The sequence below is a fragment of the Meriones unguiculatus genome, chromosome 3 (genome assembly GCF_030254825.1).
Source record: "Meriones unguiculatus strain TT.TT164.6M chromosome 3, Bangor_MerUng_6.1, whole genome shotgun sequence".
Taxonomy (NCBI): domain Eukaryota; kingdom Metazoa; phylum Chordata; class Mammalia; order Rodentia; family Muridae; genus Meriones; species Meriones unguiculatus.
In genome coordinates this window covers 100,190,146-100,207,697 of record NC_083351.1, presented here as the reverse complement: position 1 = coordinate 100,207,697, position 17,552 = coordinate 100,190,146, and the positions used below count along the sequence as shown (strand labels likewise).

The window sequence follows — 17,552 nt, the reverse complement described above, 5'->3', positions numbered from 1 at the left end:
AGCAAAGCTATTTTAACTTGTGATAATGTGCTGGAGAGATGGCTCAGACGTTAAGAGCACTGGCTGCTCTTCCAAAGGTCCTGATTTCAAGTCCCAGAAACCACATGGTGGCTCACAACCATCTATAATGAAACATGGTGCCCTATTCTGGTGTGCAGGTGTACATGCAAGCAGGATACTGTGTATTCAATAAATAAATCTTTAAAAAAAGAAAAAGGTGTGGTAAACCTAATGCTATAGCTGAATTGAATAGAACAGCACAGAGTACAGATGTTAAGACAGAAATTTCAAAACTAAATTATTAGGAAGTTGTCTCCTGTGCCAATGAGTTCAAGGGTATTCCCCAACAGCTCAGGCTCTAAGAGCAACAATCAATAAATGAAACCTCATGAAACTGTAAAGCAAAGGACACTGTCCTCAGAACAAAATGACAGCCTACAGATTGGGAAAAGGTCTTCGCCAACCCTATATCTGACAGAGGGCTAATATCCAGTATATATAAAGAACTAAAGAAGTTAAACAGCAAAAAATCAAGTAATCCAATTAAAAAATGGTGTACAGAGCTAAACAGAAAATTCTCTGCAGAGGAATATCAAATGGCAGAGAAACACTTAAAGAAATGTTCAACCTCATTAGCCATCAGGGAAATGCAAATCAAAACGACCCTAAGATTTCACCTTACACCCATCAGAATGGCTAAGATCAAAAACTCAAGAGACAACACATGCTGGAGAGGTTGTGGAGAAAGGGGAACCCTCCTCCACTGCTGGTGGGAATGTAAACTTGTACAACCACTCTGGAAAGTAATCTGGCGCTTTCACAGACAACAAGGAATAGCGCTTCCTGAAGATCCAGCTATACCACTCCTAGGCATATATCAAAAAGATTCTCAAGTACACAATAAGGACATTTGCTCAACCATGTTTGTAGCAGCCTTATGTGTAGTAGCCAGAAGCTGGAAACAGCCCAGATGCCCCTCAATGGAGGAATGGATGCACAAATTGTGGTATATCTACACAATGGAATATTACTCAGCAATAAAAAACAAGGAAATCATGAAATTTGCAGGTAAATGGTGGGATCTGGAAAACATCATCCTGAGTGAGCTATCTCAGAAGCAGAAAAACTCAAATGGTATATACTCACTCATATAGGCATATAATATAGGATAAAACTACTACAATCTGTACACCTAAATAAACTAATCAAGAGGGAGGACTCTTGCTAAAATGCTCAGTCCCTATCTAGAAAGGCAAAGAGGATGGACATCAGAAGAAGGAGAAAAGAGGGAACAAGTCAGGAGCCTGACACAGAGGACCTCTGAAAAGCTCTGCCCTGCAGACTATCAATGTAGATATTGAGACTTATGGGCAACCTTTGGGCAGAGTGCAGGGAATCTTAGGAAAGAAGTGGGAAACAGTAAGATCTGGAGAGGACAGGAACTCCACAAGGAGAGCAACAGAACCAAAAAATCTGAGCACAGGGGCCTTTCCTGAGACTGCTATTCCAACCAAGGACTATGCACAGAGATAACCTAAGACACCCCCCCCCCCCCGCACAGATGTAGCCCATGGCAGTTCAGTATCCAAGTGGGTTCCATTGTAATAGGAACAGGGACTGTCTTTGACATGAACTGATTGGCCTGCTCTTTAATTACCTCCTCCTGAGGGGGAAGCAGCATTACCAGGCCACAGAAGAAGACAAGGCAGCAGCTACTCCTGATGAGATCTAATTGACTAGGATCAGAAGGAAAGAAAAGAAGTCCTCCCCTATCAGTGGACTTGGGGAGGGGCATGCATGCAGAGGGTGGAGGAAGGGAGGGATTGGGACGGGAGGAGGGAGGGAACCATGGTGGAGGGATACAAAGTGAGTAAAGTGTAATTAATAAAGAAAAATAAAATTAAAAAAAACATAGAAAAGATATGCAAATTACCAATTACCAATAAAATCATTTAAGAATAAAAAAAAAAACTAAATGATCAGCCTTGAAGGCGTACACACAAGTAACCTTATACAGACTGAGTAGGTTATGGTTAGGAATATATGTATGTATGGATGAATATAAAGATAATTAACTGGAACAGAGGCTATGAATTTAAAAGAGCAAGGAGGGGCACATGGAATGAATTAGAGGGAGGGAATACTTGAAGGGAGAGAAAGGAAAAGGTAAATGATATAACTATAATCTCAAAAATAAAAGAAATAAATAAAAAGTATTACCTTGACTTTCTCAGTGCATGTTTAGATAGAAAGCTAAAGGAAAAGGAAACTAGACCCTACAATGGAAACACAGAGGTTGTGGAAACAGGTCCATTGACACTGCTCATGAGGCACACACAGAGACGATGCTTGAATCCCCCAGGAAAGTGCATATCCGAATCTCAGCACTTGGTAGATGGAGAAAGGAAAAGCGGAAACTCAAAACTGCAGAGTGAGTGTTAGGCCAGATGGACAATATGAAATTCTATCTAAATCAATGAAAAACAAATAAGTAAATATTTTAAAAACCGACATATTTAATATACTTTCAGCTTTTATCCATATGATTATAAAATTTTTAATTAGGAAATGTTGACAAAATGATCTGATGGAAAATAAAGATATCGGATCGTTCATATTCACTGATAATAACTCACTAAAATTAAAAACAAATAAAATAATAATAAACATAATCATATTATAACCAGGAAATATGCTTCTGAAAAGCATTGATTCAGATGAGAAAATTGTACGTAATTTACAAAACAAAATAGTATTTCATAATAAAAGTTGTATTCCATGGAAATCTAAAATTTATTTTTAAAATACAAGAATGTCATATTTATTTTTGGAATATCTAAAAGAGAGCCAAATAAGGACTGGAGGGAAGGCGCAATAGTGTGCCTTCTGCAGAGGACCTAAGTGTGGCTCTGGGCACCCAGGTCAGGAAGCTTACAACCACTGATAGCTCTGGTGCCAAAGGGGTCCAATTTTGCCTTCTGGACTCCATGGGAACCTGCATGCACACGTGCACATTCTCACGCGCACACATATATACACATATACACATAAGCAAAAAAACAAGCTAAATAAATAAAAACCACAGGAAAGATGGAAATGGTAAAGGCATTTCAGAAATAAAACAATACAAAATGAAATAGCTGAAAAGGTAAATAGAATCAGGGATATGTATGTTCCATTTCACTGTAAAAAGTGACCACATTTACCTTCTCAGTTGAGAAACTGTGATAGATTTAGGACATTAAAAAAAATGTCTAGTGAAATAGTTTCTTCTCTTGCAAGTCATCTACAAATGGCCTGACCCTTCACTTGTGTGCATTACAGGGCCCAGTCATTGCAGATACATTTTATAATTAATTGTTCTGTGTTTTAAGGAATATTATCACCTTTCTATAATGTACTGAGAACTTGGATTAAAGACAGCTAAGATTTTTCTCTCAAGCTTTTCTCCCATTCTGGTTTGAAGAAAAAAAAGTAACTAGAGCAAACTCAAAAAAACAGCCACTGCCTTCTCTCAAGGTAGCTCCTCTTCAGACCTTTCTCCGGTGTCTGGATTCCATACAAGCTCACTCACATAGTATCTTCTTGTTTTACTTTGCATTGTAACTGAGAGATCTGACCATTTTGTTGCAAACAGTAGTTAACATTATCAGTAGTATATTACAATTTATTTATCCTCTGGAATGTTGATTGCTTTTTGGCTGTTTTCTTCTTTGGGCCATCAGAATAATACGTGTGTGTGTGTGTGTGTGTGTGTGTGTGTACATATATTTATGTGTATGTATATATATGTGTGTGTGTGTGTGTGTGTGTGTGTGTATTATGTTGGTATAATGTTCTTTTGAAATGTATACACCTTACCCTCGTTCATTCAAATGCTGATTTCTCCCCTCTCCCCCACTCTCTGGTTTCAATCCGGAGATTGCATTGTGACACTTACTCTAAGCATCCTGTCTCAATTTTGTGTAAACAGGCCAAAATAAAACAACTAGCCACAATGTTGAACAATGGGAGGAGCCAGAGGACAGAAAAGAGGGGAGAAGCGAAAGGGCAAGGGGGAAGAGCTAGGAGAGCAGAGCTGGAGGAGATGTTGGAACTACATGGAGATGGACTGGACATAATATATCACTAAAAGCAAGTGTAATGTGGGAAATCTAAATGTTAGGAAACTGAGAGCTTGGAGGTTTAGGAGGGAGTAACTATTGCCCAACATTGTGTTCTAGGTTAACTAAATAAACCTAGTTTCTGTGTGGTGGTTTGATTATACAGCTGCTTAGGATTAACAGCAGCATTAATAAAAGATAAACCAATAGTAAATATTAATCACCACTTACAACAGTATTATATATATTTAATGTGCCAGGTGATGAAGGCAGCACCCAAACTTTTGTGCCAACGGATTCTGAGCTACAGCCATGCAGGAAATGTTGATACTCAGGATATTCATTCATAATGATTTCAGAAGCTCTTTGACACTAGGGTCACCATAAACAAACTTAAGAAAATAATTTGGAAGTATTGAATACATAACTACAATATGCGATATCAGTATACTGCTAATGTCCAGTGTTGAAAGGATATGAAAATTAAAATGTCAGTTGTTCTGTCTATCAGTTAGGGGTGGGAATAGGATAAAGATTCTATTCAAAAGGAGTTTAACTAAAAGAAGTTTAACTAAGAGGCTGTTTACAAAGAGGTAGGTGAGATTAAAGGGGCAGACAGCCCATGCTAAAACACCCGGGAATTAGCAGCAAACTGACAGAGCTTGTCAACATCCTGGACCTGAAAGAACTCGCTAGATCTTGTGGGAGCAGAGCCACGCAGCAGCATGCTGTACTGGAGTAAACCTAAGCTCCTTGCTTCTTCTTTAGATTCCCTCCTTCTGCCAGGTCCAACAAGTGCCCAGGCCTCCTTGTCAATGGAGGATTTGAGTAGAGAGGGCAAAAGGTTAGCCAGCACAGTGGCCTGCTGTGTAGTGCAGTAGGGTCCCATGTGGGTGCCCTGGTGCAGAAACAGCACATGGATGTGCAGCGCCCTTGGATACATCCTTCTAATTAGGGAAAGCACATCAGATTTGGGGAGTCCCTTGTGATTATTCAATCAATGGCTTCATTAGCTAGAATAGCTGTGAATTCGCGAATGCTAAATTGAACCTGGCATCCTGCCCTTGAGAACCAGTCTCCTAGTCCCCACTCAAAGGGGACTAAAACAACACTAAATAAGTCTAAGTCGCCTGGAAAAAAAATCTTAAATAGAAAGCTATTTCAATGCCTGAGCAAGTGCTACTTAACTTGTTATTTTTTTAAAGCTTTTGTTATTTTTCTTCCCAAGGATTGATTAAAAATAAATGTTAAATCATACCAATCTTTCCTCCTAATGCTACAATGAGCACTTACCAGCCAGCTATACCACCTTTACGCTATGATAGTTGTAAATGTTTTCCGACTCTATCTTTAAAAAGCACCATCTTAAACAGTCTAGAAAACATGAACAACCTTTGTCACCCTGCCATCATGGCTGCTGGCTGTCTAATTTTACTTCTAACAAATATGTGCCAGTCACCAGAAAGTGGCTTCTGAAATAGTGGTTAAACGAAACAGAACATAGGAGCAACAAGAATAAATTACTGATGGATGCTAGGATCCATTAGCTTCTCAGTGTCCTGCATGGCTTGCCCTGAATGAACATGGATCAAGGACTTCATTTTCCTCATGTATCCTTGGAGATATAAACTCAGAGATAAGAGAAATAAGAGTGATGGTATCTCAGCCAGTAACTAATGAAAATACCTTCAGTCAAAATCAGAACTAAAGTAAGGACAAATACCTAAAAAAAAAAAAAAAAATAGGACAACTTGGGAGAAAATGACATATAATTTAACCAGAAATTAAGTTGTCTAATGTATTTTTGAAAGTGATTATTTCTTTATTTAGTATACTAAGGAATTGGAGCTCTACTATATCATGGATAATTCTACCATTCTGTGGGAATCTTGTAAGAGTTCATATATGAGGAATGTTTTTAAAATGTTCGTAATTCTGAGCTTTCAAATCAATGTATAATAAAATATCAGAAATTAATCATGTATTGAATCCCACTCAGAGTAGAAGGGACCCTCATAAGATGTATGAAATTTGGTGACAGTGAATTCATTTTCCACTGTGGATCTACCATCTGTCCTTTTTATTTTGTTATTAGAACACTTAATTCACATGAGAACCTTTGAGACATCAAGTTATTAAAATGCTGTAAAGCACAACACCATATATTCATATGATTCATAATATTAAAATTGAGAGGTATTTTGTGAAGGGACTTTTCGTAATCCTAAGAAGGAACACCGACAGCAGAGATAGAAATAAAAGCAATCAAAATTAAACACGTGAATCAAACTCACTCAACACATGAAAGTCATTGTCAAGGAAAAGGAGGTAGTTTTTTTTTTTTTTTTCTTTGTTTTCTTTCATGGTGGAAACCAGTCCAGACTCATCAGGATAGAAAAGCTTAGGCTCTAAATGGATACTTTGTGAACTTTGTTCCTGTATCTTCTGACATTATCTTCTCACATGGAGATCCTGGTATTCCCGCCATAAACATGAAGATCTTAAAGTGCACTTGGCAATTCTTGAAGGAGGGTAGAATCTTACAGAGGAGGCGGGTGTAGTGGTGCACAACTGTAATACCAGTACTCGGGGAGGCAGAGGCAGGCCAATCTCCGCGAGTTCAAGACTAACCTGGTTTACAAAGCAAGTCCAGGACAGCCAAGTCTACACAGAGAAACCCTCTCTCTCAAAAAAAAATCTTCATATATATATATATATATGTATATATGTGTGTGTGTGTGTGTATGTGTGTGTATGTCTGTGTGTGTGTCTGTATACTCACACACATATAGTCTTTCAGAGAACCCCCAAAGTCAAATGTTCTTTACAATGCTAAGAGCTCAATTACCTTTTGATGATTTATTGTTGTTGTTATTGTTAACTCGCATGACAGTTCGGGGGCATTTTCTTGAGACCACAAAGCATGTGATGGTACCGTGGTATAGCAGCAGGAACTACTAGCTGACTTTTCTTCTGTTTTAAATATTATATCAAATGTCAGTGCATACAGTCAATCCACGTCAGTAAAAGCTGTTAAAGGTCCTCTGTAAGGTATAAGGGCACAACTGATGTGGGAGACCAAACCTTTGAGAGCTGCTAGAACTCAGTGATGACAGAATATCCACATATCTCCATGTCAGAAGATATAAGAATAGCTACCAAGTTCACAAAAGCCATGTGTATCCCAGAGATGAGGGCAAGTCTACCATTGTGAGACATCATCATGAGGCAGTGTGACCCACACACTGGCTGCGGCATTTTTAGATTTGGCTTTAAGTCTTGTTTCTTTCATAACTGGCCTCCGTTAATTTTCCATTTCTTTTCAAGATTATTGGTACTCAGAGATAAGTCTGCTCTTATTAAATTATTAAGCATTATAAGAATATATACATAGTATTTTTCTTCTCATTACACAATAGAAATACCTAACAGTAAGTATCCAAAATATAAACCTTTATAAAGAACCACTTGGAAACTGCAGTATGAAATAAAAATCCTGTTCTAAGGTTATACTCCAGGAGCTGCAAAATTCTAGAGGAAAGCATTGCAAACTAAAGTTACATACTTGACTTTTGCTTGCTTTTGACCAAATACACTTTCTCAGCTGTCTCTTTCATGTACAGATATAAAGGAACAGACGCTGCGTCATGTAAGGCCAACATCGGGTCCATGTGTCTACATCAGTCAAGCTTGAAAAAGTAACAAGACAATGACATTTGTTGACTTTAAGTCAGTTTAAAGTCTGTGTGTGTGATTCGGCCTTATTGGGACCATTAAAGTTTTAACTCTCACATAAATAATTTTGCACATTGAAATCAACTGACCGGGTGTCATAATTATTCTGGATATAGAGACAAAAAAATGAAATTTAAATGCCTCTCTGTTTACCAAGTAAATGTATACACTCTAAGCCCACTTGTTTAACAAGAACCTGTAACTTTTGCCTTCAGTTATGTTTTGAGGTGGTAGGTGGGTTGGGCTACTCTATTTATTGGGAGACTCCTCCCTGGAAATTCTCCAAGTGGTAACTCATAAATAAGTTACTAATGAAGCTCGGGATTAAAAAAACAGTTTAAGCACCACAAAGGATGTCTTCTTCTAGGTGGCTTGGTAAAGCAGCAGATTTGCTGCTTTACCAAGCAGCAGATTTGCTGCTTTACCATAAAGAAAAGACCTCTGCTATAGAGGAAAAGGATGCATGGTTTATTATAAGGAAAATCAGTGTTTATATTCTGCACAGCAGCCATTGATTACCTTGACCATAATAGTCTTACAAATAATTATCAGTTTTCTCCTCTGGTTTATAATTTGTAATAATACCTTGATACTTAATCACTACCACTTATTTTACCTAGCCTATCTAGTATTTGTGGTAGGCCAGTCACCCCCTCCCTTCTATCTAGTATTTTTTAAGAGTTTTCTCTCATTGAAAACAAACAAAACAAACAAAAAAAGTTTATCTTCCAATTGTTCTTAACGTTCTCCAGAGATCAAGTAGCAAGAAGGAAGAAATAAATGCAGATTTCTCCATTGTTACAGATGTGTGTGAGATTTGGTACAATTATTTCATGGCTTGCACAAAAATAAATTTTTTTAAATTATCCTGTAAGAAACGGTTTAACCCTAGAATGTATCACATTTCTGTTCTTCCTGATAAGCATAAATTTAACCAAAGCGATGAGTGTGAGGCCTCCTTTCCTGAAGGTGTGCATCGTTTGCACGTTTATTTATTTATTTTTTTTGTAGATTATCCTAAATTAATACTCTCACAAAGCATCTGCTTGGGTGTGTGTTCAAAGCTTGTCCAGTCCTCTTAGGTTTTGTTCATTTGTTTGTTTTATTTGTTTTGTTATATTTTTCTTAGTGCATTTTTGTCAATGGCAAATAATCCTTTGGAATTAACTTCATAAATCCTGCCCTTTGGAGCCCTACCTTTATTCTCAAGTCTTTATGCTCTCTACTGATGACTTTCACAGCCATGCTTCTGCTCTAAGTTTTCATGTATGTATGATTGAAATATGCTTTTAAATTACTTGGTAAACTATTACAGACCTAGAATATTATCTGTCCTGCCTCTAGGCATCGTCCTACTATCACTTTAGATGTCTACCATTTCGTAAAAGTACCACATGCTTACCAATGTTGCTACTGGGGCATCCAAGTTCATTTGGGTCCAGCTTTCATCCCATTTTTCCAAGAACATTTTATCATATTAAACAGTACTCGTGCATCTATCTGATAGAGTATTAAAACTTCTTCTAATTGTGTCTATAGAATTAACATAGCATAGCAGGACAGGGTTAATTTTCTCTGGGAAGTAGAGATGTATGTGCATGGAAGAGGTGATATTTACACACTTGACATTTGAGAATAAGCTTCACAATTAGCAGAGAAAGAAATTTCTGGTAGAGAAAACAAGAACAACTTTCTCCTGATGCCAAGAATTTTAGCTTTTCAACAATTGGCTGCCACAATACATGTTTGTTTGTTTGTTTGTTTGTTTGTAATTTTTTTTTCATTGCAGCAGGCCACTTTGCTGAGCAAGGCATTAGATAACCCCACCCCAAAAAACAAAATCACAAAGGGTGTTGAAAGAAAGCAGTAAGTAGTATGTGAAACAGCAGTATAACAAGTTTCCAGGAAGAAAAATCTCAGTCAGGTTTTTATTATTAGCAGACCATATAGCTCTGTGATTGGACAAGTACCTAAATAATAATGATAACAATAATGATAATACTAAATAGTGTGGCATAAAATAATTCACATATTTCTGGGTCTTTTGCTCTGTAGTACAGCTTGAGATCAGGGATGGAGATACCTCCAGAAGATCTTTTATTGTAGAGGATTGTTTTAGCAATTCTGGGTTTCTTGTTATTCCATGTGAAGTTGAGAATTTTTCTTTCCAGGTCTGTGAAGAATTGTGTTGGTAATTTGATGGGAATTGCATTGAATCTGTAGAGTGCTTTTGGTATGATGGCTATTTTTACTGTGTTAATCCTGCCAAGCCATGAGCATGGGAAATCTAAGGTGCTCAATCCCCATTCAGAAAGGCAAAGAGAATGGACATCAGAGGAGGGAGAAAACAGAGAACAGGACAGGAGCCTATCACAGAGGGCCTCTGAAAGGCTCTACCCTTCAGGGTATCGACACAGATGTTGAGATTCATAGCCAAACTTTGGGCCAAGCACAGGGAATCTTATGAAAGAAGTGGGAAATAGTAAGACCTGGAGAGGACAGGAGTTCCACAAGGACAGTGACAGATCCTAAAAGTCTGGGCACAGGGGTCTTTTCTGAAACTGATACTCAAGCTAAGGACCACTCATGCAGATGGCCTGGAACCCCTGCACAGAGGTAGCCTATGGCAGTTCAGTATCCAAGTGGCCTCCATAGTAATGGGGACAGGAACTGTCTCTGACATGAACTGATTGGCCTGCCCTTTGATCACCTCTCCCTGAGGGGAAAGCAGCCTTACCAGGCCATAGAAGAAAACAATGCAGCCACTCCTGATGAGATCTGATAGACTAGGGTCAGAAGAAAGGGGAGGAGGACCTCCCTTTTCAGTGGGCTGGGAGAGGGACATGGGTGGGCAAGAGGGAGGGTAGTATTGGGAGGGAAGGAAGGAGGAAGGTACAGGGGGGAATACAGAGTGAATAAACTGTAATTAATAAAAATAAAAATAATTTAAAAAGAAAAATTAATTCACATAACCTCTTGCATTCTGTCAAAAATCTTTAAGCTCACATTTGGAGAGATTAAGATGTGAAGCAACAAAATAATGTAAGGCCTTGATTGGGAGCAGTCCTGAAGCCAGACAGCAGCGTCTGATCCCTAGTATCAGCACCTACTGAATCCCTCCAGCTGGGTAGCGCTGTTCCCGGAGCAGCAGAGGGATTGATAGTACTATTCCTTGCTGAGACTGTTTTAAACTTCAGCTTGTTAATAAATGTAAAGTGCTCGATACAGTTCTCAGGACCTAGAAGAGAGCACCTACTATCTCTGTCACTGCTACCAGTGTCTATGGTTGTGTAAATGTGTAGGAGGACCAGCCGCACATCTGCTGACTTCTGCTTCCGATTGATTTCTTTCAGCAAACCCCATCATTTTGCTAACATGGTTGTGACTTAAATGATGGCATGCGGATGTCACTTAGGAGCCCTCTGGCCTTTCTGTGTTATTGCACACTGTGTAGTTTAATTAGGATTTAATGTATCTGGGACAGATGTTCAGCTAAATCAGACGAGAACTGAAAATTTCCGATAAGGTCTCTTTAAACCTGTGCAAACATGTATACATGATCAATCTTCATGATCATAGATACTCTGAGGGCACCCAGTTAATTCCATGAGAAACTGAGTTGTATTACAGTGTCTGTGTTAATATAACCTGTAACTAGGTCTAAAGCTCTATGCTAAAAATAACATTTCAACCTTTGTGACTTTGCTACACCAGCAGTAGGCACTGACCTCCTCCCAGCCTGGGCTGGGACCTCAAAGTAAAAGTTCACTAGGGAAATAATATAATATAAGGAGTGAAGTGCAGATTTCTTCTGCAGCAATAGGATGTCAGTTTAGTAAGACATTAAAGTGCTGATGTGTGCAGGAAACATGAGTGTTTTAAGGCAAAGGACAACTTCCTGGGTACAGAAATAAAAGAGAGATTCAGGTCTCATCTCCAGCTATTAAGCCTGACATGTCAGCTCATTTTCTTCCATAATGATTCCTGCACTCTGCCCAAAGTTTGGCTATGAGCCTCAGTATCTTCTTCAATACCCTGGTGGGTAGAGTCTTACAGTCCTTTGTGGAAGGCTTCTCTCCCATTCCTTGTCTTCTGCTACTTCTGATGTCTATTCTGTGGGTCCTTCTGAATGGTTTTAAGCATCTTCCCTAGGGTCCTCCTTGTTGTTTAACTTCTTTAGGACTACAGATTTTAGCATGTTTATCCTATACAATATATCTAAATCCACTTATAAGTGAATATGTATCATGTGTGTCTGTCTGCTTCTGAGTTACCTCACTCAGGATGATCTTTTCTAGTTCCCACCATTTGCCTGCAAATTTCATGATTTCCTTGTTTGCTGAGTACTATTCCATTGTGTAAATGTGCCACATATTCTGTATCCATTCCTTTGATAAGGGACATCTGGGTTGTGTCCAGGTTCTGGCTATTACAGATAAAGCTGCTATGAACATAGTTGGACAAATGTCCTTATTGAATGGTGGGATATCTTTTGAGTATGTGCCTAAAAGTGGTATAGGTGGATCTTGAGGTAGCACAATCCCCAATTTTTTGAGAAAATGCCAGGTTAATTTCCAAAGTAGTTATACAATTTTACATTCCCACCAGCAATGAAGGAGGGTTCCCCTTTCTCCACATCTTCTCCAGAGTGTGTTGTCACTTGATTTTTTAATCTTAGCCATTCTGATGGGTGTGAGATGAAATCTCAGGATCATTTTGATTTACACTTCTCTGATGACTAAGGATGTTGAGCATTTCTTTAAGTATTTCTCTGCCATTAGATATTCCTCTTTTGAGAATTCTCTGTTTAGCTCTGTACCCCATTTTTTAGTCGGATTACTTGTTTTGTTGGTGTTTAACTACTTGAGTTCTTTATATATTCTGGATATTAGCTCTCTGTCAGATGGAGGGTTGATGAAGATCTTTTCGCAGTCTGTAGGCTATCGTTTGTTCTGATGACAGTGTCCTTTGCTTTACAGAAGCTTTTCAGTTTCATGAGGTCCCATTTATTGTTTATTGATTTTAGAGCCTTGCTGTTGGTGTTCTGTTCAGTGCAATTCCCATCAAAATACCAACACATTTTTTACAAACATTGAAAGAATAATTCTCAGTTTCATATGGAAAAACAAAAAACGCAGAATAGCTAAAACAATCCTGTACAATAACAGATCTTCTGGAGGTATCTCCATCCCAGATCTCAAGCTGTACTATAGAGCAAAAAGACTGTCTAAAATACAACTGATCAAGAAATGGTTTCAACACCTCTTCTTGGCTTACAAGGAACAGGCCTTCCCAGCCAACTCCTGACCCATTTTTAGCACTCTTCTATGATGGACAAGCTTTACAGCAATTAACCTTGACATTTCAGGTCAGTTTTCTAGATGTATCCAGAGCATGGCTTCAATTTTCTGTGACGAAGACAGAAATCCTCCTCCCATGCTACTTCAAGCTTGGGTGTCTTCTGCATGGAAGACAATATTTTCATCCATGGAATATAAGGAAGAAAGTGCCCCCCATTCCCTCACTAAATCCTTCCACATCAGCTTGTCTTCCCTGATGTATACCTTCCGTTTTCTCAGGTTATTACCTAACTTTGCCTCTGGCCCAGGCAAGCTTACATATAAATCCAGAAGTTTTGGAGAAGGAAAAAAAAAGGGGGGGGGAATATAATTTAAATCCCTAAACTAAATTCCTTAGAAATCTTTGGCAAATTTATATTTTCTGCCTCGATGCACTGCTATATTAATCAACTAATGAAAATTATTATGCAAATTTTACTTCCATTTTAAAATGATTTAGGGATGTGTGATTTTTAACCATTTTCATATTCACAGGCATGTGCATTTGCCACAGCTGGAAAAAAAATCTTGTTGATTTGAAGCCTAATGAACAGTGGGAAAGTCATTGTAAAATGTACACAGGGTCTGGGCTATTGTCCTTACTGTTTTGTCCTTGGCAGGTGACATGTCAGTGTTGTAATGTTATGATATACTGCTCGTTGATGCAATTACAGTTGTCCGAGCACATCTTGGTTTCAGGGCTTGAGATGTATTAGCGGGATAATGAGATAGGGAGTCTTGATTTGTTTTCGTTGAGTATTGATCAAATACATGACGGATTCTGTAAAAGATGAACAGGTTTGATTACCCCAAAATGCATTTCTCAGGAGCAGACAAACCATAATTTTAATTGAAATTCTTTTTGCAGAAGAAGCTTAGGTTGTTATTTGAAACCTGTGTATAAATAGCCTTTGTACATTTACAGGGATAATTGTATGAATCTATTTGTAAGAGACAAAGTTATTTAACTTGCTTCTCCAGAAATTTCATTGGAGCAAATTCGCACACTCTCTTGAAAGGCAAACAATTAGAACATGTGACCATTTTGTGTTATGGACTATGTTAAATGGTGTGAAATTAAAGGTTCTCTTTCCTTTTACTTCGCTGAGATTTCCAACTCTGTGCACTGTTGTTGTGTGTCCTGTAACCTTCCTTGCCTTTGCACTGCTACGGCAGGAAGGTGAGCCTACTGCAGACTATTATGTGCCCATCTACTGTCCTGAGTGAATTAAAAAAATAAGATGAGGCAAAGAAAGCTTCCTGTTTTGGGTATATCAGCAACTATCAAGAAAAAATCACTGCTCTCCCCCTTTGCTCACTCTCTCTGTTATGGCATGCTCTTCACTGGGGACCAGGACTAAAGTACTTGGTCAAAACTCATTTTTGTTCTTCCAGTGAGGACCTCTGTCTCTTCTCCATGGTTAGCTCCTATGTCTCACCACCTCACACAGAGTTTTCTACTTCCCTTCCAAAACCTGTTCAGAACTGTGCTGCCTGTTTTCTAGAACTTAGAGAGGAGCTCTTGACTTTGCTGTGCCTGGTGTTTCCAACACTGCAGCCAGGACAATGTTCCTCTGGTATCCTAAATGACAGAGGATGCACCTCTCCACAGAGACACCACTGCTCTGGTGATTAGGCTTGTACTACCGTCAAAGCAGATTACATGGTCTTTTTGCCAGCTGATGAAAACATAACTGCTTGATGTAAACTGTTTCCTTGGGATTGTGTTTTGTGTTAAGAGAAAAAATTGTTTCAGTTGTGCTTTTGTGATACCTTTCATGATAGGGTTGGTACTAGATGGAAACGTGATTTAAAGTGGTATACTCATGCTGTTTAGAAGTGCCAACACAGAATGGGGAAAGGCAGAGGTCTGTAAATGACAAGGTTAGTAAGAACCAATACCACTAAAAGTAGGCATGTTATTGTTGTGCAAGAATGGCCCTTGTCACATCCCAGATTTTGTTTGAAAGAGTCTGCCATGTTTAATGACAAATAAGGATCCTGTGATTTTTCACTTACCAGAACTGATACTGTTATTTTAAAAAGGAAAGAAAGTATCAAGGATATTCCATGGCTGTCCAGTAGTTCCTATGTCTTATTGCTCTGCATGAATGAAGAACTGGCTTTATACCATGCTGCTAATAAACACGAAGTAATTTGTATTAACAAGTTCTTGCCTCGCTATGTCTATCCTGACATTAACCATCTCTCAAAACACGCAAGAGAAGCTAACAAATTCATGCTCACTTTTCCATGAGGGCTTAAATTTCTAAAGTGAATAATGAGTTTGATTTTTAAATTTTTTTTGAAAATAAAATGTGTAAACTCTTGAAAGAATTCCATTTAAATATACAAGAAAATAAAGCCATATCATACATGCAAAATATAACCAAATCTTAAGGCCAAGACCTGGCTATCCTTTCCCCTTGCCTATAACACATGTTAACAGCACCAGTTAACGCCAGATCTTTCTCTTTGTTCTCCTGCTGAGCATTGCTATGATGGCAAAGATAACTAGTCCTCAAGGACCGCATTAGACCATGGTGAATCCTACATTGTATGAACAGCTATTAATATTTTAAACACTGTCTGCTCTCTGGTACTATGGTATTACGTCATCATTTATACAATAGAATCTGTTACTGGCTTGAAGGTTTTGAGAGCTTTAGTGTGCCAGTCATGAAGTGGAAGATATAATTATATTAATGCAATTAACATGTACAAAAGGTAGACCTTTTTAACATTATTTCAAATGTTTCTGATATTGTCTGGTCCAAAAATAACTACTTGATTAATTTGCCTCATAAGAAATATCTCTATGTAGGTCAGGATGAGATCATTTGAAAAATCTGCTCCTCAGAGAACTTTTAAGCCACCAAAAAAAAAAATCATCTGAGAGTTGGAGCTGAATTATATGGTCATTTTAGTTCTCAGAATTCAAAGCATAGATGGCTGGAATCATGTGCATGTGATAATTCTAGGCTACTCTCAATAAATAATACATGTCATTTCTGCTTCACTGAGACTGTCACTGACTGTTCTAAATGACTTTCAACGCAGGGCCCAGCCTGCTCTCCCAGAGTGCACTTCAGCTCAATTCCAAACCTGAAGGGTCTTTCCAGTATCCGGCCAGCTACCATAGCAACCAGACCCTGGCCCTGGGTGACACAGCCCCTTCACAGCTCCCAGCACGCAGCACGCAAGCCAGAGCAGCCGGGCAGAGTTTCAGCCAGGTAAGGGCCCTTTGCTCTTTTATGTGGGTGCGTTCCCAGGGGGACACAAGGAATGTGGGATCCAGAAGGTCTATGTGGGTGTGTCACAGAACTTACAAAAAGGGTTCTTCGCTATGAACGAAGGAAGGAAAAAAATGTCAAAATATGAGTGTAAAGTAATACGAAATAAAAAAACAAAACATTTTCTTTAAGAATGACTGTGAGTCACTAATCTTGTATTTCTGTTGTATGTATTAATAGTACAGAAATTAATATGGAAATGAGCATATAGTTATCATATTTAGATCTATCTATGCTATCAGTAGCTCAAACATTCTGAATTTCTGAGTTCACCTGAGGAAAAGACAATAGCCTTTATCCTTAAAAAAAGCCATGCAATTATTCTTTGAAGTTTAATCCTATCAAGGAACAGTGTAAACTCTTAATCAAGTGGATAAAAGTAGACTATAGATAATTGTGTTTAGCTTAGAAATAGTTACACTTTGTCAAGTCAGATTTTGAAGTATACCCTTTGTTTTTTTTTAAGGCATTGTGAGTATTTTTATAATTTCACTCTACAAATTTATTATCTTTAGTTAAAAACAACTCGGTTAAGAGAACCAGGTCTAACACATGATGGTACTCATGCATAAGGGTGTGTATAGACATACACACAAACACATACACATTCTCCTTTGAAAACTTTTATACCACCTTAAAAAAATCTTTGTGTGGGTGTGACATTTTTGTTTTTATGATTTGGATGTAGCATATATTAAATCAATCCACCAAAATTAATATAGTCTAGGGTTATCTTCTTTAATGAAGCTTTGAGTATATTTTCAAATGTATATGGTATTCTGAACTTCTTTGCTTTTGATCCTAACTTTGAAATAAAGTGCCTGGTTATTTCTTAGGCACTGATTGAGTACCGCATTTACCAGGAACCCTTCCCAAGTTCCAGGACCCATCACTGAGTTCTCTAACCCATCTCTCTTACTGATTTCCTGAGAGGTGCTTTAAAGCAGGTTCTTCTCTATGTAGCGGTAGGACCTCTCAAGCCATATGCACCCACGTTAAGTATGTAGGAAGATTCAGATTAGAATGGTCTAGTGCAGCCACTGCAGCAATCAAGTGACATTGAGCATTTCATTTCTTATGGT

At 38.3% G+C, this 17,552-nt stretch overlaps 1 protein-coding gene across 4 annotated transcripts in view; it reads left to right on the top strand.

Annotated features, from left to right (window-relative positions):
* Positions 1–17,552, top strand: part of Ctnnd2 (catenin delta 2) — an 896,229-nt gene that overhangs the window by 478,550 nt on the left and 400,127 nt on the right. For all 4 annotated transcript variants that reach the window (XM_060380401.1, XM_060380399.1, XM_060380400.1 and 1 more), the window contains one exon: positions 16,238–16,410. In XM_060380401.1, coding sequence (XP_060236384.1) covers positions 16,238–16,410 — 173 coding nt within the window. The remainder of the gene's footprint in view (positions 1–16,237; positions 16,411–17,552) is intronic.